The sequence below is a fragment of the Staurois parvus genome, unplaced genomic scaffold (assembly GCF_062004578.1).
Source record: "Staurois parvus isolate SC_StPar_1 unplaced genomic scaffold, SC_StPar_1.0 ptg000827l, whole genome shotgun sequence".
NCBI classification, from domain to species: Eukaryota; Metazoa; Chordata; class Amphibia; order Anura; family Ranidae; genus Staurois; species Staurois parvus.
The window spans coordinates 1,888,998-1,913,430 of record NW_028318623.1 but is presented as its reverse complement, the minus strand read 5'-3'; the positions used below and the strand labels follow the sequence as shown (position 1 = coordinate 1,913,430).

At 43.4% G+C, this 24,433-nt stretch overlaps 1 protein-coding gene across 3 annotated transcripts in view; it reads left to right on the top strand.

The window, feature by feature from the left end:
- Nucleotides 1-14,952, top strand: part of RCN3 (reticulocalbin 3) — a 30,658-nt gene extending 15,706 nt beyond the window's left edge. For 2 of the 3 annotated variants that reach the window (XM_089655176.1, XM_089655177.1), the window contains exons 3-7: nucleotides 682-875; nucleotides 4,992-5,167; nucleotides 6,746-6,806; nucleotides 8,433-8,632; nucleotides 12,193-14,952. In XM_089655176.1, the coding sequence (XP_089511302.1) occupies nucleotides 682-875; nucleotides 4,992-5,167; nucleotides 6,746-6,806; nucleotides 8,433-8,632; nucleotides 12,193-12,300 (739 nt within the window). In that variant the 3' untranslated portion in view covers nucleotides 12,301-14,952. Of the gene's footprint in view, nucleotides 1-437; nucleotides 632-681; nucleotides 876-4,991; nucleotides 5,168-6,745; nucleotides 6,807-8,432; nucleotides 8,633-12,192 lie in introns of all 3 variants that reach the window. The other variant, XM_089655178.1, reaches the window with a different exon arrangement.
- The last annotated feature ends 9,481 nt before the right edge of the window (nucleotides 14,953-24,433 follow it).

The following is a 24,433-nucleotide window of genomic DNA, read 5'->3' as shown; positions in this document are numbered from 1 at the left end:
CAATGTTCTTTAAACATCCATGGCTACATACACATTGCACATTTGGGAATGAGGGCATCTAGCACACAGTATCTTTGGGTAATTTATTTAAATTCTGAAAGTCAACATTTGCATATTTCCAAACATGACAATACTTGAGCTTAGGAATTAGTAGGTCAGGCACTAAGCCCTGCATTGTGGAAGGCCGCAGGGAGCCTTCTGTATGCCCCATACCCATAGACACCAGATTTTTATTCTCCAGGCTAAAGCGGCAGACCATGGTGGCTTTGGAGTGTTGACAATGTAGACCAGACTAGCAAACTGCCTTTTTCACAAAGCCGAAGCCTAATTTTCATTGAGTGTGTGGTTGTTTTTTGTTTTTTTTGTTTTTGGAAGTATAGAGTCCCTTTTTGAGATCCCGTTCAAATTTTAATCAATGCAGTTTTGGTTCATTGCAGGAAAATGTTTGATAAGATTGACAGCAATAATGATACCTATGTCACAGCGGCTGAACTCCTGGTGTGGATGAAGTTTGTACACGGGCGTTTTGTCTCCGAAGCCGTAGATAAACAAATGGCGATGACCGATAAGAACCGTGACCACACTGTGTCCTGGGAGGAGTACTACAATCACACCTACTCCCATCTGATAGGTGAGACTTCTTTCCCATCTCTTCTAATGTGCCCCTATCTTCTTCTCCAGGAAGATAGTCGATAAAATAGACCGAGACAAGGATGGCTTTATTACCAGCCAGGAGCTGAAAGATTGGATCACACACACCCAGAACCGTTATATCTATGAGAACGTTAACAAGCACTGGAGGGATTATGACAAAAATAAAGACGATAAGATCAGCTGGGAAGAATACAAGAATACCACCTATGGGTACGCTGCAGGTAAGGGAATGAAAGCAATGCCTGTGCCTTCGCCTTTTTAAAACTGCCCATGCCTATCGATTGGTTGTAGAAAGTAGCCATGATCGGGAAGACTGATCTGCATGACTTTTGCTTCTTTATTGGATGAATGGACTGTCACTCAAGCTAGTGCTGCTACAACCTGCTTGGCTGTTCCACTTGGCCTTCAGAGCTGCTTGCAGTATTACAATGATGCTCATAATTCTTTTGCTCTTCAAAAACTTAAGTTTCTCAGACGTGCTCTTTAGTGTGACCATAGAGATTTATACTATGCCATTATATTGCACTAAATGCAATATATTCTAATATCTGAGATAACAACTGGACCTTTTTAGGTCAAATAGTAGACCGAATTATTAATCTAGGCAAAACTGGCTGCTTTGGCTGTTTTGTTCAGCATAGCACTTACAGTCAGGTCCATAAATATTGGGACATCGACACAATTCTAACATTTTTGGCTCTATACACCACCAGAATGGATTTGAAATGAAACTAACAAGATGTGCTTTAACTGCAGCTTTAATTTGAGGGTATTTACATCCAAATCAGGTGAACGGTGTAGGAATTACAACAGTTTGCATATGTGCCTCCCACTTGTTAAGGGACCAAAAGTAATGGGACAGAATAATAATCCTAAATCAAACTTTCACTTTTTAATACTTGGTAGCAAATCCTTTGCAGTCAATTACAGCCTGAAGTCTGGAACGCATAGACATCACTAGACGTTGGGTTTCATCCCTGGTGATGCTCTGCCAGGCCTCTACTGCAACTGTCTTCAGTTCCTGCTTGTTCTTGGGGCATTTTCCCTTCAGTTTTGTCTTCAGCAAGTGAAATGCATGCTCAATTGGATTCCGATCAGGTGATTGACTTTGCATTGCATAACATTCCACTTCTTTCTCTCTTTCACTCTTTGGTTGCTTTTGCAGTCTGCTTTGGGTCATTGTCCATCTGCACTGTGAAGCGTCCAATGAGTTGTGAAGCATTTGGCTGAATGTGAGCAGATAATATTCCCGAAACACTTCAGAATTCATCCTGCTGCTTTTGTCAGCAGTCACATCATCAATAAATACAAGAGAACCAGTTCCATTGGCAGCCATACATGCCCACGCCATGACACTACCACCACCATGCTTCACTGATGAGGTGGTATGCTTAGGATCATGAGCAGTTCCTTTCCTTCTCCATACTCTTCTCTTCCCATCACTCTGGTACAAGTTGATCTTGGTCTCATCTGTCCATAGGATGTTGTTCCAGAACTGTGAAGGCTTTTTTAGATGTCGTTTGGCAAACTCTAATCTGGCCTTCCTGTTTTTGAGGCTCACCAATGGTTTCCATCTTGTGGTGAACCCTCTGTATTCACTCTGGTGAAGTCTTCTCTTGATTATTGACTTTGACACACATACACCTACCTCCTGGAGAGTGTTCTTGATCTGGCCAACTGTTGTGAAGGGTGTTTTCTTCACCAGGGAAATAATTCTTCAGTCATCTACCACAGTTGTTTTCCGTGGTCTTCCGGGTCTTTTAGTGTTGCTGAGCTCACCGGTGCCAACATTCTTAAAAAGAATTCCTTCTTTTTAAGAATGTTCCAAACAGTTGTTTTGGCCACGCCTAATGTTTTTGCTATCTCTCTGATGGGTTTGTTTTGTTTTTTCAGCCTAATGATGGCTTGCTTCACTGATAGTGACAGCTCTTTGGATCTCATCTTGAGAGTTGACAGCAACAGATTCCAAATGCAAATAGCACACTTGAAATGAACTCTGGACCTTTTATCTGCTCATTGTAATTGGGATAATGAGGCAATAACACATACCTGGCCATGGAACAGCTGAGAAGCCAATTGTCCCATTACTTTTGGTCCCTTAACAAGTGGGAGGCACATATGCAAACTGTTGTAATTCCTACACCGTTCACCTGATTTGGATGTAAATACCCTCAAATTAAAGCTGACAGTCTGCAGTGAAAGCACATCTTCATTTCAAATCCATTGTGGTGGTGCATAGAGCCAAAAATGTTAAAATTGTGTCGAAGTTTCAATATATGGACCTGACTGTATATATTGTCTCCAGCAGCTATACCGGTCTACCCAGTTGGGTTTTTAAAGGGAACCTGTCCTAATCCTATACCATGATTCTACACCTGAGTCCATCCATGATGTCTACACATTGGCTTCCTTGGCTCCTTTGAGTGCAGTTGGTGAAGGGTCTCCATTCCAGGCTTTTGCTTTCATTCTCTTACTAGGCTACTGTAAGGTGAATATGATGCACGTCAGTACAGAAACATCAGTGCTGAATCATTTGCTGTAATTCTAATCCTCTATTAGGAGCAAAGAAGTGAAAATAAACATGGAGCGGGGTATGAGCTTTGCTCATGTAGGACAGAGAAATGAGCTTGCTTAAATCTGGTCTCCACTTATTTTTTTATTTTTTTTTTTTGTCCCTTTTTAACCACTTGCCTACTGGGAACTTTCACCCCCTTCCTGCCCAGGCCAATTTTCAGCTTTCAGCACTGTCGCACTTTGACAATTATGTGGTCATGCAACGCTGTACTTGTATAACATTTGTATACATTTTTTTTGAGACCGAGCTTTCTTTTGGTGGTATTTAATCTCCTCCTGGGTTTTTTTATTTTTTGCTAAACCAAAAGCAACAATTTAGAAAAAAATTTTCTTTCTATTATAAAATTTTGTAAATAAGTAATTTTTTTTTTCCTTCACTGATGTGCGCTAATGAGGCTGCAGTGATGGGCACTGAAAGATGGCACTGGTAGGTGGCACTGATGGGCATTGACAGGCAGCACTGATAGCTGGAACTGATAGGCGGCACTGTAAGGCAGCTCAGATGGGCATTGATGGACACTGACAGGTGGCACTAATGGGGATACACTGATCATCAGTGCCCTGATGATTCGTGTATTTTTCCCCTCTGAGTAATGCCGATTACTGGCTCTCCTCTCCTCACGAGCTATCAGCACGACACCTCGTGAGATGAGGAACGCCGATAACTGGCATTTCCCTATTTTTACATGCGATCACCTGTGATTGGATACAGCTGATCACATGACATCATCGGCTCTTTCCGCTGATCTGTGTCCCAGGGACACAGTGCACCACCAATCTGAGTGCCCCTCTGGGCGCACACGCGTGCGGTTAGAATGGGAGGGCGTCATATGACGTCCTTCCAGAACAAGAGAACCACCGTGCTCCCGTTACCTTTTTATAGGGCGGGTGGGAGGTGGTTAGAGGCTCGTTCTTTTTGTTATGGAAAAAAGTCACTTACCTGCTCTGTGTAATAGTTTTGCACAGAGCAGCCCCGATCCTCCCCTTTTTTGGGTCTCCCGCTACCATCACCCTCCTGGCCCCTCCCTCAGGCCGAGTGCTAAGGGAGTACTTGAGCAGACTCGCTCCTGAGCTGCTGCTCTGTTCATTCATGCAGAGTGTGGCTCAGCCCCGCTCTCCTCTTCTTATTGGTTCACTGGCGGTCATTGGCAATAGCAGGAGCCAGTAGTTCCCACTGCCATCTCAGCCAATGAGGAGGGAGTGACCCTGAAGAGCTGCTGCTCTCGTACACATTGCTGGTTCGTGATGGGGCTCAGGTAAGTATGGCTACGTTCCTACATACATGGAGATCTGCTCACCAAACATCCCATAGTCCATCTCTGGAACCAGCCAGATAAGGTGGCTACATTCCTACATACCATGGAGAAATAATGTACCCTATAATAAGAAATCTAACTACAAAAGCAAAAAAAAAACAATTTTGGAGAAGGCTGAGCTCAATAGGATTTTTTTTTTGAGTTAAGAATTATTCTTCCTTCCTTTTTTCCTTCTTCATTCCTTTTCCTTCTTCCCTCCTCTCTACTACCACTCTGAGTTTGGGGGGGGGGGGGGGCAGTATAAAATCTGGCAAAACTGTGTTTTTTTTTTTTTTTTTTTTTTGTTTTTTTACACTAATGATACCTGCAATGATAGCATGACTTTGAATTTGCTTGGCAGCACTGTGTCCTTGACTTGTTTTAAATATAATAATAATAATATTTTATTGATTTTGGGTTTTTGGTGGTGTTTTTTTTTTTTTTTTTTTTGGTTTTTTCTTTCCCCAGATGAAGAAGCATTTTACGATGTACCTGACAAGGAAAGATACAGACAGATGATGAAACGGGATGAACGTAGATTTAAGCAAGCAGACAAAGATGGTGATTTGATTTGCACCCGGGAGGAATTCACCGCATTCCTGCATCCAGAAGAGTTTGACTACATGAGAGATATCGTGGTCACAGTGAGTACCCCCTTTTTTTTTTTTTTTTTTAAGGGATAGTGCTTGTTCACCTCTATAGGTTTCCAATAGGAAACGCACTTTTAAATTCTTGGCCATGTTAATTAATGGTGCTGTTCATGGTTTTCTGCGCTCTTGAACTTTCAGCCCTGGTTCACACTGACATACAAACCGATGCGGGTGTGTATGTTAACACCCCGACATTGGTCCGCAAAACGCGGTGCGATGTGCAGAATCGGATCGCATAGGTGTAAATACCCATGCGATCTGATTCTAGTGCGGACCAAAAAACGGTCCTGCACGTTTTGGGTGTGGTGCCAATAGTCATACAATGGCTCTAATTACACCGCATACAAATCGCATGTGATTTGTCCAGGAATATGGTGCAGTTCCTATGCGAATCACATGGGATTTACCGCACTGCTGTAGTGTGAACCCGGGCTCAAGCTCTGGATAAACCTGTCGCCAGAATATTCATTAATCACATACTTCCAATAGGATTATACAGTATGATCATTAAATGGTCAAGACTGCTGTTGGGTGCCACCATGTTGGTTGCAATGTCAGCAGCTCTCGCTCTCTCTCTCGCTCTCGCTCTCTCTCTCGCTCTCTCTCGCTCTCTCTCTCGCTCTCTCTCTCGCTCTCGCTCTCTCGCTCTCGCTCTCTCGCTCTCGCTCTCTCTCTCGCTCTCTCGCTCTCGCTCTCTCTCTCGCTCTCTCGCTCTCGCTCTCTCTCTCGCTCTCTCGCTCTCGCTCTCTCTCTCGCTCTCTCGCTCTCGCTCTCTCTCTCTCTCTCGCTCTCTCGCTCTCGCTCTCTCTCTCGCTCTCTCTCTCGCTCTCTCTCTCGCTCTCTCTCTCGCTCTCTGTTATAGTTAGTCTGGCTGAAAAGACCGTCCATCCAGTTCAACCATTAAAAAAAAGTTATAATCCTATACCCACAGTCAGGGGCGGACTGACAACTCATGGGGCCCCCGGGCAATAGAGGATCATTAGGCCCCTGTGTCCTTGCCCAAACTCAAAAAAGCTTATGAAAAAGGTACCAGAGGCATCTCATGGGGCCCCCTACTGACCTCAGGCAGTGCCCAAGTTTCCAAATGGTCAGTCCGCCACCTGCCCACAGTTGATCCAGAGGAAGGCAAAAAAAAACATGATGCAATTTGCTCCTGCAGGGAAAAATTTCTTCCTGATCCCCGAGAGGCAATCGGATATTCCTTGGATCAACTTTACCTATAAATGTCACAGTACCCTTGTAAAGCTTGCAGAAATCTCTGAAGAACCCCAGCAGATGGTGGTTGTTTGTTGTGTGGGGTTTGGTTTTTTTTTTTTTTTTTGGTGGGGGTAAACAATAGTAAATTGTTTAGCTAGATATAGATTTTATTTTTGCCCATTTGACCCACCACCAACAATATACCATGTGTGCATTATTTGTTGTTGGTACCCATAGTAGGACCAAAAACAATAGAGCGCACTTCCTTTTTTTTTTTTTTTTTTTTTTTAACCTATCCAGCACTTTGACAATAACATTTTACATTTGCTGTTCCATTATTTGATTTTCCTAATCTATAATTTCTGTTTTTTGCAGGAGACCATTGAGGACATAGATAAAAATGGAGATATGTTGGTGGATGTTAATGAATACTTGGGTAAGCTGGAACATTACCTTGTCTGACACTAATCTATAAACTAACTATAGGGGGGGTTGTCTACATATACATACTCCAAGATCTTAGTTTTATGCATTTCTCATTGCAAATGAAGTTCCTCCTGAAAACTATATATTTATTTTTTTTTTTTTTTATTATTATTATACAGTATTTATAAAGCACCAATAGTTCGCTCAGCGCTGTACATTACAAAGGGGGACAGAACATGTGACAGAACAATACCAATACAATGCAAAACATGAGGGGATCGAGGGCCCTGCTCTTTCGCGTTTACAATCTATTTTAAAATGAATGTACTTTCTGAACGATTACCACATACACTGGCCGAAAATTTGTTTGATCTGGAACAGAAACAATTCAGTACTGTCCAAGATACTTTTTTTTTTTTTTTTTTTTTATTTGCACTAACATACAATTTTGAGGACACGCTTTCAGGGAGTGTCCCCTTCTTCAAGGTCCAAGCAGTACTGTTACAAAGTTTTAGAAGATATGTGGGGATTGAGGAAAAAAAAAAAAAGGCAGAAAGAAACACAAGCCTAAGGTTAGCCTAGAGATAAGAACAGAAAAGCAAAGACTGAGAGGGGGAACAGCACTCAGAGGGAGTCATAAATATGTCGGATAATGAGTGAGGAATCCCATGTCCAAATTCAGGCCGTTATCTCTTGTGTCAAATAGAATTATCATTCTTAGTTCAAAAGTTTTTTTTTGTGTTTTTTTTTCCTGAATGGATTTGAAATTTCCTTTAAGAACTAAAACATTGAGGTCTTCCATAGTGTGGTTTGGTTGTGCGAAATGGTGTCCCACAGGTGTGCAAAGGTCACCTTCTTTATGTTCCTTGATGGTATGTCTGCGCAAATTCATCCTTGTTTGCAACTTGTGTCCTGTTTTGCCAACATAAGATCCTTTGTTACATTTGATCTGGAAGTTTTTTTCCTTTTTGCCCCTTCAAATGTTTTCCCATCACCGCTGTTGAAAACTAACATCGATTTTGACTCCACGAACGATTAGAAAATCAAACTAATATTCTCGAATGAAAATCTATATGCGTATGGCCAGCTTAAATACAAAAGGGACAATGATAATTTGTATCTAGTTATCCCTATCCTACCAATGTTTCTGAACACTTTCAGGTGGTCTGTTTTTGGGCTGCAGCAGCGGTGATCACTGCTACATTTACACAGCAGATCCTGGCTGTCATTTGACCACCAGGAATTGCCAGCAAGAGGAGGAGCATAAGTGTGTGTCACACCCAGGGGCGGACTGACCATTTGGAAACTCTGGCAAGGCCCGGGGTCAGTAGGGGGCTCCATGAGATGCCCCTGGTACCTTTTTTTTTTTTTTTTTTTTTTTTTTTTTTTTTTTTTTTTTTTCCATAGGCTTTTTTTGAGTTTGGGGAAGGACACAGGGGCCCCATGATCCCCTATTGCCCGGGGGCCCCATGAGTTGTCAGTCCGCCCCTGGTCACACCCAATATCCACAACTAGTTAATGACTCCTTTTTTAGATTTATTACCTTTATGATCAAAATGTATCATATTATAAAAATATTAATTTTTTTTTTCTTTTTTTAATTGCATCTACTACAATGTAATTGTTTCTCCCCCAGCGGACATGTACACTCCTGAAAATGATGAACCTGAGCCAGAGTGGGTAAAGACAGAGCGTCTGCAGTTTTCAGACCATCGCGACTTGAATAAGGATGGCAAATTGGACCGATCAGAAATCGCCCATTGGATCCATCCTCATGAATACGATCACACAGATTTGGAGGCCAAACATCTCGTCTATGAGTCTGATAAAGACCGGGTAACAAATTTATTTCAGAATGATTTTCATTCAGTGGGGATGGGGGTGCCGAAACGCACCACATGATGACTTTCCGCCGCCTCCAGGGTGACATTAGAAGGGACAGTAGCATTACTACTCTTGTCAGCTTGGTGCTGGAAGTGGATAGCCAATGCAGGAGAGAAGGAAAGAGCTAGATGGAGGTGCAGGCTGTTTGTTTGCGTGCCCTGTCTCGCCCGCCTGCGCTGTCTCGCCCGCCCTCTCTAGTAAGGGCAACTGATTTGTGGCATTTATTTCCTGGAATCCATCTGCCCTTAGCTTAAGCATGCATGCAGGAGAGTGTACTTGAATGAGAAGTCCTTCCTTTAGACTCCTGGTACGTATGACATGATTTGCCTAGGCAAGAAACCAGGAAGCAACTAAAGAAGTGTGGGGGGAAAAAAAAATATTTTTTTATATATATATAAAATACTTTCCTATCTATTTACTAACACAGGCAGCATGAGTATTAAAAATTAATCAATGTTGATTGAGAGTGAAGTTCCACTTTGAAGGATAAGTTCACCTTTTAGACTAATAATTGGATTTTTTTTTTTTTTTTTTTTTTTTAACCTGCAAAAAATGTGCATTTTATTTTGTCCAAAAGGTGCCTGGAAAGCATTGCACTAGCGATCAGCAGATTGCTGATGCCATGCAGGTCTCCTGCAGAACTGTCAGAGTATCTGCTTGCTGTATGGGATGTACAAGCAAGCTGATATTCTGACCGGAAGCCTCAATGAACTATCACCGCGCCGTGGTTGTTCATTGAAAACTACAAGCCAACCGCCACTAAGGCTGTTGGGACTCGTAGGTCATTCATTCACTGAAATTTGACAGATTGTACGAGGGGCGGTGGGGAGCAGCCACGGCTAAGGGAACATGTTACATGTTTCACCCTAAAAGCTGGTGGAATGACATGTTCAGAAGGGGAACTTTATCATTTAAAGTTCCACCCAAAAGGGGAAGTTCTGCTTTAAGCCTTTGTCCCCCACACCCCTGTAAGGATTGGCACCTTTGGGGAGCAGGGGGGTACCTGAATTTGACAGGTAACCGCTTTCACTTCCGCTGCGATAGGCAATCGGAAGTGGAAGTTGTCGAATTTGACAGGTTCCCACTGCGATCGCAAGTTGTCGCCCCCTCCCCGTTATCTTCTGGGACACGTGACAGGTCCCAGAAGTCTACGGGCCCATTCAGAGTACAGCGCTTCTCACGCATGCGCAGTGGGCACCCGGCTGTGAAGCCGCGAACTGTCACACCCCAGGTGCCCATACTAAAGATGCCGGGGAGAGAAGACTGCCAGTGAAACCAGCCATGGTGAGGACACTGCTGGACCGCCGAGGAACAGGTAAGTGGCTGTATTTTAAAAGTCAGCAGATAGTGTTTGTGTTTTTTTTTTTTTTTTTTTTTTTGTTTCCAGGTGGAACTCCGCTTTTATGGTTTGCTTTGTAAATGTTTGAAAACTGTGTTAGATCGCCACCTGTTGACTGAAAAAAATATATTAAAAAAAAGTTATTTCTATAACCGCTCCATACTGTAGTTTCTGACAGGCATTGCAAGCGGTTGCAGTGCTGCCTCCTGGATGAGGGAAGGAGGTATAATTGTTTCTGCAAAGAAAAGCATTATGATATAACTCTGCCCAGCTCTCTTTGCAGCTTAAGTGGTGGTAAACTGCGGCTTTTTTTTTTTTTTTTTTTTTTAACCTGCAATACAATGGCATAATGTGCTAATCTGCACCACATACTAGAACATTACAAAGTACTTGCCTGAGAACAAAGCCCTCCAGTGGCACACTGTCCCCACCGGCAGGGCTTCAATCTTCACCCAGTCTTCCTTCGGGGTTCACTTGCTCCAGCTTTGACTGTCAGAGCCGCGATGACGTCACTCCTGCACATGCACACGGGAGTTTTGGCTGCAGCACGGAGCTCTGGAGGAATGGCACAGGTATATGCCATCCCTACGCTTGGGATGTCACCCGCTGCATGCAGTGTGACATCCCTGTCCTAAATGGTTTAGGAGATAGTCAAACTGGCGGCCCTCCAGCTGTTGCGAAACTACAAGTCCCATCATGCCTCTGCGTTTGGGAGTCATGCTTGTAATGGTCAATCTTACAATGCCTCATGGGACTTGTAGTTTGGCAACAGCTGGAGGGCTGCCAGTTTGACACCCGTGGTTTGGGAAATGTTGACTGTACCTACAGGTAAGGCTTACTTTTAGGTACAAGGTAAAAAAAAAAAAACTTCTTTAACCACTTGCCTACCAGGCACTTATACCCCCTTATTTACCAGGCCAATTTTCAGCTTTCAGCGCTGCCGCACTTTGACAATTGCGCGGTCATGCAACATTGTACCCATATGAAATTTTGCTCATTTTTTTTTCTCACAAATAGAGCTTTCTTTTGGTGGTATTTAATCGCCACTGGGCGCTTTACTTTTTGCGCTATAAACAAAAAAAGTGCAAAACATTTGGGAAAAAAAAAGTTTCTTTGTTTATATTATAAAATGTTTCAAACAGGTAATTTTTCTCCTTCACTGATGGGCGGCACTGATGATGGGTACTGATAGACGGCACTGACTGGCATCACTGCTGGGCACTGCCTGGCACAACCGCTGGGCACTGACTGGCAGCACTGCTGGGCTGCACTGGTGGGTGGGCACAGGTGGGTGGGCACTTCTGGGCACAGGTAGGTGGCACTGCTGGGCACAGGTGGGCGCACTGCTGGGCACAAGTGGGCGGAGCTAGTGGGCGCACTGCTGGGCACAGGTGGGTGGAACTTGTGGGTGGCACTGCTGGGCACCGATCATCAGGGCACTGATCATCAGTGCCCTGATGATCGGTGCCGATCCTCGCTCTGACAACTGCCGGTTCTCGGCAGTACTTTCCTCACGATCTGACAGCGTGAGGAAAGTGCAGCCGAGAAGCGGCAATTGCATTTCCCTGTGATCAGCGTGTCATTGGACACCGCTGATCACGTGGTAAAAGGCCGCTGTGATTGGCCTTTTACCACATCACGTGATCAGCTGTGTCCGTAGGACACAGCGATCACGGAGATTGCCGGGTGCGTGCCCCCTGGGGCGCGCAGGAGAGCGCGTTCTGGGAGGACGTCATATGACGTCCACCCAGAACTGGCCGGCCGCAGTGCAGCCGTCATTCGGCTATCTGCGGTCGGCAACTAGTTAAGGGTGGTTATGGTAAGCGTGGCTCAACTGCTTCTATCATTGAAATGGAAGGTCAGGCAATATTTCACTTCCTTGGCTGCGGCTAGTATTCCACACTTGTGGGTGTATAGAATACCTTCTCCCCCGCCAAATGATGTGCACTTGCACAAGGTCAAATAAACGTGCACTCCAGAGAAGCCGCTACTGCAGGGGTGAATCTTCTGCCTCTTTATATACAGCTATCACTTTTATTTTGACCCCTGTAGTGACTTGTCAAAACAGAAATGCTTGTGTTAAGGCCATAAGACTCAAACCAGATAAACATCTGATGGTGTTTGTTTTTGTTTTATTTTATATAGTTTTTAATAATTTTTATTTCCTTCTTAGGACGAAAAACTAACCAAGAAAGAAATATTGGACAACTGGAACATGTTTGTCGGCAGTCAAGCGACTAACTACGGCGAAGACTTGACAAGGCGGCATGATGAATTTTAATGGACGCCGGTCCATGCGCTCCTGGATGAGCTTATACCGCCTCAGCACATTGCTGATGCCTTAGAGATTGGATTCCAGTTGTGGCAATGGGGACCTCGGGACAAGGGACTGAATCTCTGAAATTTTTATTTTTTTTATTACATACAGTATCACTTTTTTTTTTTTTTTTTATCAGTGTAATAAGACTTGTCCAATGCTCAGGAAACCTTTTTGATGCCGTCTACAAACTATATTGTATGGGATTTGAGATGATTGGGTTTAACAGACTTATTTGAGGCTCCATGCACACTGGCTTACAAATCGCTGCTTTTACAAGAGTTTTGTGTTGTGCATTGACACCTACAGTAGGATAACACTCAGCTGCTTCCATAGGCAAATTAGGACAATTAGAAGCATTTTTTTAGGGCCGGTTCACACTATAGAAACAGTCCAGATGTGTTTTTTGCGTGTTCCGCTGCATTTGATGCGTTTTCAGTTCAGTTTTTTTTTTCCCCTCTTTTTCCTCCCATTTAAATAAGGATGTGCATTTTACTGTATCCCAGTACAGTTCTGTGCAGGAAAAATGCAGCATGATAGATATATATATATATTTTCTGTATCTGGAACTGCGAGCACCGATATGAACCATGACATTGACAACCATATAACCTACTTTCTGTGCTTTTTGGATGCAGAAACAAAATGCACACTGAAAACGCATGTAGTGTGAACTGGCCCTTAACCACTTGCTGTCCACCTGCTGTTTTTAAACGGCAGGGCGGTGACACTCCAGGGGCGGGTTGATGTTCATAAACAGCACCCGCTATTTCTAGTTGTGCGCGCTCCCTGGGAGCGCGCAGTACCGAGATCCGGTGCCCGCTGTGTCCTCCGGACACAGTGAAACACCGATCGTCGGACGGGACCTCGGTACAAGGTCCCGATCATGTGATCACTGATTGGCCAATCAGTGATCACATGCAAAGTAGTAAGCAATGATGTCACTTGTGACATCATTGCTTACTACGTGTGAAATCTGTGAATGATCACAGAGGTCACATGGTACAAGGCTATTCACAACAGCCTTGTACCATGTGACAAGCTCTGACCAATCACAGCTCACACAGTATTTCTCAATGGCTGCAAGAATGCAGACAGATAGAGAAATGATTGCTTTTACATCCTATATGGGTGTAAAAGCAATCACTGTAAAAAAAAAAAAAAAATCATCACCCCCCCACAAGTAGTACAGTGTCACCATGGGGACACTGTACTGCTAGGGTGACGGTATATAAAAAAAGTTTAAAAATTATAATTTTTGGTTATAAATAATTTGGCTTTTTTTTCTTTAGTAAAAAAAAAAATACGCCAAATTAGTTATAACTAAAAATAATTTTTAAACTTTTTTTATTTTTTATATTTTTTTAGTAAAATAAAATTTTGCAAATAAATAATATTTCATCAAATCTTGGCCAAAGTTTCAAGGTTTTTTTTTTTTTTTTTTTTTTTTTAAGAAAAACACTTTTCAAAATTTTTGGACTTTTTCATTTATATAGCAAAAAAAAAATAAAAATCCCAGCGGTGAATAAATACCACCAAAATAAAGCTGTCTCAAAAAAATGGTAAAAAATTCATATGGGTACAGTGTTGCATGACTGCGCAATTGTCATTCAAAGTGTGATAGCGCTGAAAGCTGGAAATTGCCCTGGTCAGGAAGGGGGTAAAAGTGTCCGGTCTGGAAGTGGTTAAGCTCAATATTTAGAGGCAGGAAGAAACCCTTTTCGGTTTAAGTGGAGCTTTCTGGCAGAAAACTCTAAATGTGTCTAAATCGTGTACAAAATACTCAATCAGTGTTTTTGTTTTTCTACCAAGGGACTTTTTTTTTTTTTTTTTTAAGCCCAGTGTGCATGGAGCCTGACATTGGACATGGCAGTCAATACCACTTTAAAGTTTGTAAGATGTTGCGGGTTTGTGTTTCTTTATTAATTTTAATCCTCTGACCACAGGAAAGGCACTTGTACATTCGGTTAATCAAATGCCTTTTTATTACTGTGCATTTGAAGTTCTCACACAATCACTAGTTCAGTTTGAAGGGTCATTCATCGAAAAGAAAATATTTTGCTTATAGGTGGACATGCATGATCTGGATTACCAACTGGCCTCTTATATTCTGAGGGCCCACTCACACTTGTGTGCTGCAGCAACTTGCCTACGCTGTATGCATTGTGGTGTCCTTCATTGTATAGTAGAGCACAACACACTGTAATGCACAGATCATGCGTTTTGTGGGGTGATGTGTTGCCAAAAAAGTCACCTTTAATAGCCTGGCTGTAGTTCCATCCTTTTTTTTTTCATTCCTTGGGCTTTAATTTTCTCTAAATATGACAGACCTACATCATCCTATAAACAAGTTGATTCTGGTGAGTAAACATTCATGCAAATACATTAATTTATGACTTGATTATTGTCACTGTTTTTGTAAAGCAAAATGATGGAAGTGTTCATCACATTTCATGAAGAAGAAAAAAAACAAAAAACAAATGCATGTCTTCCCACTACCTAAGCATTTTTAAACTTCCCAAATAAGACTGCACTTCAGTGTTTGTAAGTCACTCCACTGCAATTCTATGGTAAAAACCTTGTGAAGCATCTGAACAAATAAAATGAAAAATGCAACTTGGTTTTGTTTTTGTTTTTTTCCCCCCACTTGTTTTGTGTGGGGTGTTTTGGTTTTTTTTTTTGTTTGTTTTTTTTAGAATTTGGGAGGGATTGGAACCCCTGTCTGTTTTTATTGCTATCTGTGCCCCTGTTAAGAAAAATTTCTGCTCTCTTTTTCCTGTTTCCCATCGTTGCAAGTAAAAAAGAATTCCAAATTTTTGGCTGTCCCCAGAAAAGTAATAGAAGGGAAATCTTGCAATGGGGACAACCAGTTCTGGAGATCTGGGGGTCACCAAGGTATTACCTTCATTTTCAGGGATTTCCTCTCGCTTCCTGTTTGGCTATGGGACAGGATATGAAGTTAAATCTCTGCAATGGGAAAATAAATTTGACAGGTTATAACCCTACCTTTACTCTATTTAAAATTGGGGGTGGGGGCAAGTTTTTTGGCTATAGTTCTACTTTAATCAAATTCTTAAAAAAAAAAAAAAAAACCTTGCAATGTTGGGAAGAGAACCAGAGGTAAGTGTACTATAACAAAGGGTTTGCTACTAAAGGGGAATACGAATAATTACATTGTACCACAGAATTTTATTAACACTGTAATTTACAGCTTTAATCAATGTCTATGTATAACCGATAGAAATATGCATTTTTTTTAAAAGGGAAATTGGCAGTGGTGCACCAGAAATGAAAATTCTGGTGCTGAAACCAAAAAGCGCAGTTTTTAAAAATTGAATATTTTTTGGAAAATAAATACTTTGATAAAAAATACTTTTTTTTTTTTTATATAAAATGAGGATGTTACAGCTAGTAAATGGTGACCCAATATGTCACGCTTTAAAAAAATATAAAAAATTACATGCTCGTGAAATGGCGTGAAACTGCGGTACTAAAATCTCCATGGGTGATGCTGTAAAAATTTCTACAGGTTAGTGTAAAGTTACAGAGGAGGTCTAGTGGGAGAATTATTGCTCTTGCTCTTGCTCTGACGTTAGTGGCAATACCGTGTGTGTGGTTTGAACACCATTTACATATGTGGGCATGGCCTACGTATGCGTTCACCGCTAGGTGCAAGCCCTTGTGATAGAAATAATTAGTGACAGGTCCTCTTTAAGGAGAGATATGGGGTCAATAATACCCCACATCTCATCTGCAATGTAAAGCATTGGATCAAAACAAAAGCATTGATCTAGTGCTTTAAAAAAAAAAAAATAGTAAAAATGGCCAGTACTGGAAGTGACATTGCTCTGGTCCTCCAAGGGCATAGAGATGAGGGGAGGCTATCTTTCCTTCACTAATCTCTATGCCCAGCACTGGGATTGTTTGGTGGTTTCTTAGGTAAGGCTGAGAACTACCGAGCGGCAGTGTTTTTCGGCCACCAAAATTTCTGTGCATCCCTAGAAATTGGTATCCAGCATCAACCACTCCAGTGTGGGTAAAGCTAGTGTTTCTGTACCTAAAAATGACCCAAGAAGCTGAGATTACTTTTTTTTTTTTCTTTTCATTTTGGATGGAGTAAGGGAGGGTTGTAACCCGTCAGTTTATTTTTTGCCATCTGTGTCCTGTTGGGGAAATTTCCCTTCACTTCCTGTCCCATAGCCAAAACAGGAAGCCACTGCAAATTAAGGGAAATCCCTGGGGACCCCCAGGTCACCAGAACTAGTGTCCCCACTGGAAGATTTTTACCTCTTACTATTCTGGGGACAACCCAAAATTTGGGATTTTCTTTCACTTTCGATGCTAATGGTAAACAAGACAAATAGAGAAGGCAAATCTCCTTAATGGGGGTACAGAAAGGGGGAAAAAAAAAAAACCTAATAGGTGTTCATAATAAATATATATATATATATATATATATATATATATATATATATATATATATTAATTATATATATATATATATATATATATATATTAATTATATATATATATATACACTCTAGAACAAAAAAATGGTTTGCCTTTAGTTATACTTTAAATGTCCCATGGTAGCTGCCACTCTGTTACCTAAAAATCTCCATGGGGGGGAGGAAGAAACTAGAATGGTTCTGGGTGAACCAGAGTGACACCTGCTGGTTAGATATGGGAATACAAGATATTAAATATGCAACATTTAGCCAACAAAACCTGTACCAGAATACATTCTGGAAAAGGTTAAGAGGGCAGAGAAGTTGGAAGATAACCCATATGACCTCTGCGCATGGAGCATTCTCATTCGAGAGGCACAGAATCCGCCTATAGAAAAAGCCCGGAAGACTTGTGAGCGTCTAGTGGCCCAGTTCCCAAGTTCTGGCAGATTCTGGAAACTTTACAATGAAGCTGAGGTTAATAAATATATATATATTTTGTAAAACAGACCATATTCTGGTATAAAGGGTACAATTTTAACAAGTCCGATACACCCAATCTAGGTAAATGATCTTTTCATACAACTCAACTGCGTGGTGATTCCACTAGCGACTGGATAGTGAGCTATAAGAAGCCCAGCAACTTTAATTACACAATGCTTTTAAATGCCAAGTTCATCTTTAGTAAAGGTAATAAATGCACATCTTTTTGCATGTACAACATATGCATTGATTATTTTATCATCTGCAGAATGTAAAGCACTACACCCACAATCTGCAGATTGCTGGTGCAATGCCAGGATCCTGCAGACCCTCAGTCGGCTGTCTGCCTGTACCTTCCATACAGGTAGGCAGTTACTGAATGGTGGAAAGGATCCATGCAATAAAAGAGCGCTCTTGGAGTTCAGAGAACTACAAGCCAGCAGCAGCCGATGGTACTTGTAGCCCCACATGACTGTGCTCTTTAACTTGCGGCAACTTAAGAAGATCCACCACCCGCTACCAATGGGGGGCTTGGGCTGACAAAAGCTAAAAAGCTCCTGCTAACAAGTTTATGAAAATACTTTCTCCCTGGCATCATTGCTTTTTAACCTCCCTAGCGGTCTGATTATGTCAGTATTTCTGTGCTCAAAGCGGTACTTTTTTTGCATGGAAATATGTATTTTTTTATTGTAGGCCTGTAATTTTTAGTAATAATCCACTGAAATCTGTCCAAACAAGAGTCTAGTAAACATCCCGGGTAGGATAAAACTTTAAACAGGAAATCATAAATTATAATTTAATAAATAATCAAATAATATAATAATAAATTTAATTCAATAATATAATCAAACCAAAAACACTGAAATATAGCGCCAAGTTCGCACATCACTGAGCAAAGTCGCAAAATCGTTTTCAGTGTCTGATGAGGAATTTCCCCCACAAATCATTATCACTCAATTCTGCAAGTGGTTCTGATTTACTATCGCTGTTCTCTAGCCGGTCTAAAACCGCTTTTGACCTAAAGGGACACTTTTTGGACGCCTCTCAGTTTCCAGGCAGAAAGAACAGTAAAAATGCAGGCAGGGCGCCGGACAAAGCACTCGGGACAAAATGTATGTGAAATGGGTTGAAACATTAAAGCTTTACTATGTGATTTTAGTGTATTTGTGAATGTCAGTTTTTAAAATTTTTAAATTTCCCGCCGGTTCCAGCCCCCGTACATCCTGACTCTTGCAGGGACCGGAAGACTGATGCCAGCATCGGCCGGAGGAGATGGCCGGGGACGCTGCAGGGGGCACATCGCGGCAGCGAAGGACAAGGTAAGCGCTGCAGAGAATCCATGAACAACACTGCAGGGTATTCCCAAGTGTAGCTCGGGGTTACCGCTTTTGGTACTGAAACTTTACCCCAAGCTACACTCGGGAATACCGCCAGGCGGGTTAAATCATGGAAAAGTACCTGTATGTTCCAGGGTGGTGGCTGCAGGCTCTGGAAATGCTAGTTTCCTGGCTTATTATGCCCATCTGGCTTCAACTGAAGTATGCAGATCAGGACAGTAATAAAAAAAAAAAAAAAAGAAAATTCCCTATCCACATTCTTGTTCTGGACCAGTAATTCAAAGTATTGAAGAGACATTCCAACCAGGGAACCAGCATTTTTAGAAGTAGGCAATTGCAGCCTCAATTTTTTTCTTGTTTCCTTTTTAAAGCCTGAGACGGCATTGTCAGGAGGAGGTCTGCAACAGCAGCACACATTTTTCTCTGCATAGCTTTCTGTCTTACCCCATTTTTGATAATGGCAATAACTATGGGAACATTTACCGCCATCTTTGTTCTCCAATCAGGATAGCTATGATTCATTTGCTTTTGTAAAAGTAAAAAAGTCTAACAACTTTTAAAAAGGATAAAAAAAAGTTTAAAGGATAAGTTCACCTTTTAATAAATAAATGCACATCTTTTTGCAGGTAAAAAGAAAAAACTTTTTTTTTCTGGGAGCCAACAAAGAATTGCACTTACGGGCAGCAGATTGAGGGTACTAGGCAGGGCTCTTGCAGACTCACATTCAGTTACACACAGACAGGAACTTTCAATGAACTACCAAAGCGCTCAACTACAAGCAGACAGCTGCAAAGGCTGGAGGTCGTTGCAGTTTCCCATACACAAAATACTGTGAATGAGTGAAGTGGCCGGGTCACTTGGACACATCATATTATTTTTTTTTTTTTTTTAAATTGTGGCAGCAGACACTGGGAGAAGATCCCCAGTCTGCTGCCAGAAGGGAGGGAATGACTATAACAACAAAGGGGCAGCTTCAGCACTAACATGTTACACCCTGAATATGGATGCAGGCAAACTCACTGTGTTTGGGGTATCATTAACTTATTATTGACACCAGCTGCAGAATGCAAATTTAGTGCGTTTTAAATGCGGTGCAGGAAACTCACATGAAACAAGTTTCCTGCACCTCATTCTGGTGTGAACTGGCCCTTTTAAAAGGATAATTTCACCTTTTCTAACATGTTACTCCCTGAATACAGATGTAACATGTTAGAAGAGGTGAACTTATCCTGTAGCCTCCCTGGCGGTATTCCCGAGTGTACCTCGGGGTAAAGTTTCAGTACCAAAAAGTGGTAACCCCGATCTACACTCAGGCTTACCTCCGGGATCTCTTCTTCTCTTACCTTGTCCTGCGCTCCCGCGATGTCCCTCCGGCCGTGTCCTCCGGCCGATGCCGGCATCTAGCTTCTGGGTTCCGCCCCCTGCAACATCGGAACGGTGGGAAATTTGAAAATTACAAAAAGTGACATTTACTAAAATCATAGTAAAACATTAATGTTTCAAACCATTTCACATACATTTTGTCCGGCGCCCTGCCTGCATTTTTACTGTTCTTTCTGCCTGGAAACTGAGAAACGTCCATGGCGTCCAAAAAGCGTCCCTTTAGGTCAAAAGCGGTTTTAGACCGGCTAGAGAACAGTGATAGTAAATCAGAACCACTTATTTATTGAGTTTATATAGCGCCAAAGGGTTTGCTCAGCGCTGTACAATAGAGGGGGGGACAATACATGAAACAGTACAGTAACATCAAACAGCACACAAGGGGTAAGAGGGCCCTACTCTTTCGAGCTTACAATCTAGGACTTGCAGAATTGAGTGATAATGATTCGTGGGGGAAATTCCTCATCAGACACTGAAAACAATTCTGCGACTTTGCTCAGCGATGTGCGAACTTGGCGCTATATTTCACATTTCAGTGTTTTTGATTTGATTATATTATTGAATTAAATTTATTATATTGTTGTTTTTTATGATTATTTAATTATAATTTATGATTTCGTGTTTCAAATTTTATCATACCTGGAATGTTTACTAGACTCTTGTTCGGACAGATTTCAGTGAGTTGTTCCTAAAAATTACAGGCCTACAATAAAAAAAAAAAAGCAGTTATTTACCTGTTAACTGTATTTCCAGGAATCTTCTAGGACAGCTCACTTGAGAGATAGGCTCCTCCCAGGAAACACCCGCTCCACCTTTTTCCTCTATAAGTAGCCTCTCCCCCAGGGGACCCTCAGTATAAGAATATGACCGAAGGCCTAGGAGAAAGCATAAAAATGGTAGTAGAGACACAATGACGATTTCAAGCATGACGAAACCCTAGTACATAATCACACAGCAATCGGGAGGGAGTTACGCTGTCCTAGAAGATTCCTGGAAATACAGTTAACAGGTAAATAACTGCGTTTTCCCGAGTCATCTTCTAGGACAGCTCACTTGAGAGGAGTAGAATAGAAATACATGCTCTAGGGTGGGCCCTTTGTTCGTAGGACCTTCCTGCCGACCACCTGGTCCTTGCTGCCGATTAGGTCAAATCTGGAGTGTCTAGCGAAGGTGGCGAAACTGGACCATGTCACGGCATTGCAGATCTGTCCAGGGGAGGCCCCCGCCTTTTCCGCCCAGGTGGCTGCGGTGGCCCTGGTCGAATGCGCCTTTAGGCTGGCCGGTGGTGACAGACGCAGCTCTATAACCTTCAGAAATGGCCTCTCTTACCCATCTTGTGATGGTGCCTTTGGAGGCACTGTCCCCCTTCCTTGGATCATCAATTCTGCTGTAGTCTCCCTCCAGGGATGGTATTATTTCTTCCTGTGACTTATGAGAATGTGACGCAACCTTAGGTAGAAACGCCGGATCCGTGCGGAGGATGGTTCTGTCCCGCAGGCTAGTGCAGTATGGTTCTATTACCAACAGATCTTGCAGTTCGCTGACTCTGCGGGCAGACGTAATTGCTACAAGCAGGATGGTTTTAGGAGTCAAAAAGTCTAAAGGAGCACACCTCCAAAGGCTCAAAAAGGTTCTTGCTGAAAAAACTCTTCAGAACTGTGCCCAGGTCCCATGTAGGGTGCTTCGGCGTGGGCAGGACTCGGCGCCTAGAGATAGCTCTCAGGGACCTGATTACTAATGGGTCTGCCGCCAATCCTAATTCCAGAAAGTTTGATAGTGCTGCTACCTGCACCTTAAGGGAATTTGCAGCCAGGTTCTTATCTACCCCGGCTTGGAGGAATTCCCATGCTGTATGTAAGATGGGAGCCCCCGGCGACCCATTCCGATCTTTCCAGGCGGAGAACTTCTTCCAAGTTAATCATATATGGTGTTTGTCGATTTCTTCCTTCTGTCTAAGATGGTGGCGACCACTTTCTCTGACAGGCCTTTCCTGGCTAGCCTGTCCCACTCAGAAGCCACGCTGCTAGGGAGAGTTCTCCTGGGTGAGGGTGTAGCACCTCCCCTTGCCCCCCGTAAATCGTGTGAGGGCGGTATCATCCATGGGTCCGTTGAGCTTAATTCCTTCAGCTGGGCAAACCATAGCCCTTTGGGCCAAAACGGTACAATCAGGATGACTTTGGCTTGGGATGACTGAATCTTCTGCATCACTTCCGGCAACAGTCTGAACGGAGGAAACCCATAGAGAAGGTCTCCCTCCCAATGCGGGGCTAATGCATCTCTCCCTGCACTCCTGGGGTCCTTCTGCAGGCTGCAGTACCTCCCCAGTTTTGTATTTTGGCTGTTGGTGAAGAGATCCGCAGAGGGAGTGCCCCATCTGGCGCAGGTTTGATTGAATGCTGTACGGCTGAGGCACCACTCTGTCTGAGTGACCTCTCTCCGGCTCATTTGGTCCGCCAACTGTTTGAGATATCCTTTCAGATGCGCTGCTGTGATGGACTCTAGGTTTGTCTCTGCCCAGCTCAGGAGGGTTTCTGCCAGATCCATCAGTCTCGGGGCCCTCGTGCCCCCCCCTATCTGTTTAAGTACGTGACAACCGTTGTGTTGTCGGATAAGATCTGAACTTCCTTCCCCTCTCGTACCCTGGAAAGCCAACAATTCCTTGTAGTTTGATGATCTGCCCGAGATTTCCGCGTCCCACCTGCCCTGGGCCAGGCGGTCTTCCATGTGAGCACCCCACTCAGACATACTCACATCTGTGGTGATTCTTACCGGGCTGACCTGCAGCCATTTTCTCCCAGCCTCTAAGGTGTGGATGTTCTCCCCCCCCCCCCCCCCCTTTAGCGAATTCCTCATGCGTGTGAGGCGGATCCTGGAATCTAAGGCTGCTTGGCTGCCATCCCAGTGGGAGAGGACATGGTCCTGCAGTATTCTGGAGTGAAACTGTGCCCATTGCACTCCGGGTATGGCAGCTGTCATGCGCCCCACTAACCTCATTGCAGCACTGGCATACTAGGGCCAATTAACCTACCAGCATGTCTTCGGAGTGTGGGAGGAAACCCACGCAGTCACAGGGAGAACATGCAAACTCCAGGCAGGTGGTGCTGTTGCTGGGATCTGAACCAACGACCCGAGTACTGTCAGGCGGAAGTGCTAACCATTTAGCCACTGTGCTGCCCATCCGTGCAGGTCGCCATCCCCCGGAAGATCTTCGTATCTTGCTGCAGTCAGAGAGCTTTTTTTTTTTTTTTTTTTTTTTTTTTTTTCCCCGCGTTAGGTATAAGCAGGTATTCTCGGAATCCAGGGCATACCTCAGATACGTGATCCTTCTGGGAGGTATTAGCGGGGATATTCCCCCCCTATTGATTAGCCATCCCAAGTATTCTGGGAAGGAATTTGTGCAACGTACGTGGGATTCCACACCCCTCTCTGTATTTGCAAATAAAAGTAGCGGTTCTGCTCGGACATTGGTGAATATCCTTGGAGCCGATGACAGACCGGAGGGGAGTGCATGAAAATGGGAGTACCCAGAGGAAACCCCTGCAAGCGCGGCAGAACACTCAAACTCCATGCAGGGGGCGCCACGGTCGGGGACCGAACCCACAACCCATACACCGCAAGGCAGACGCGCCAACCACTATGGCTCAGGAGAGACCAGAACTCCTGGACTCAAACAGTCTGAGAGTCTCTGCCACCAAAGGAGCTGGGATTACAGATGCACGCCCCTGCATGCTGCCTCCGTTGAACTGAAATAGAATTGTTGCCCCTGCGCCTTCCAGCGCAACCCTGAGAAACTTCTCTGATTCCTCCCTTATCGGGACATGCAGATATGTGTCCTTCAAATCCATCTAAGCCATAAATATGCCCTGGTGGCAGTAGTTCTGTTCACTGTGTGTATGGTCTCCTTGCAAAACTTTTTTTTTTTTTTGGTCCCACGAACTCGTTCCCCTTTTTCAGGTTGAGTATCATTCCGCAGGTTCCCAACGCCTTCCTTCTAAGGAAGAAATGGGAGTAGAAAACCACTCCCCCTCTCTTCCTCCTCCAGCTGGCAAATTACATTCTGCCCGAGCATCCCATCCAGGAGGTCTACTAACATGTCCGCTTTTCCCCTGTCCCTTGGCAGGGGTGTTGCGAAGAACCTTTGAGGGGGGGGGGGGGGGGTCTTGAGAACTCTATTCTGTAGCCATTCGGAATGCATCTAAGATAAAGTGTTCCGAGTGATTTTTAGAGACTGTATGTGGAAGTGTCCCAGCCTTCCTCCCACTTGGCTCCTCCGGTCACTTGGACCGGTTCCTGGATCTATTCTGGTTGGGGTTGAAGAGGAAGTCTTCCATTCCCCTTGACTAATTGGCAGGGGTGTTGCGAAGAACCTTTGAGGGGGGGGGGGTCTTGAGAACTCTATTCTGTAGCCATTCGGAATGCATCTAAGATAAAGTGTTCCGAGTGATTTTT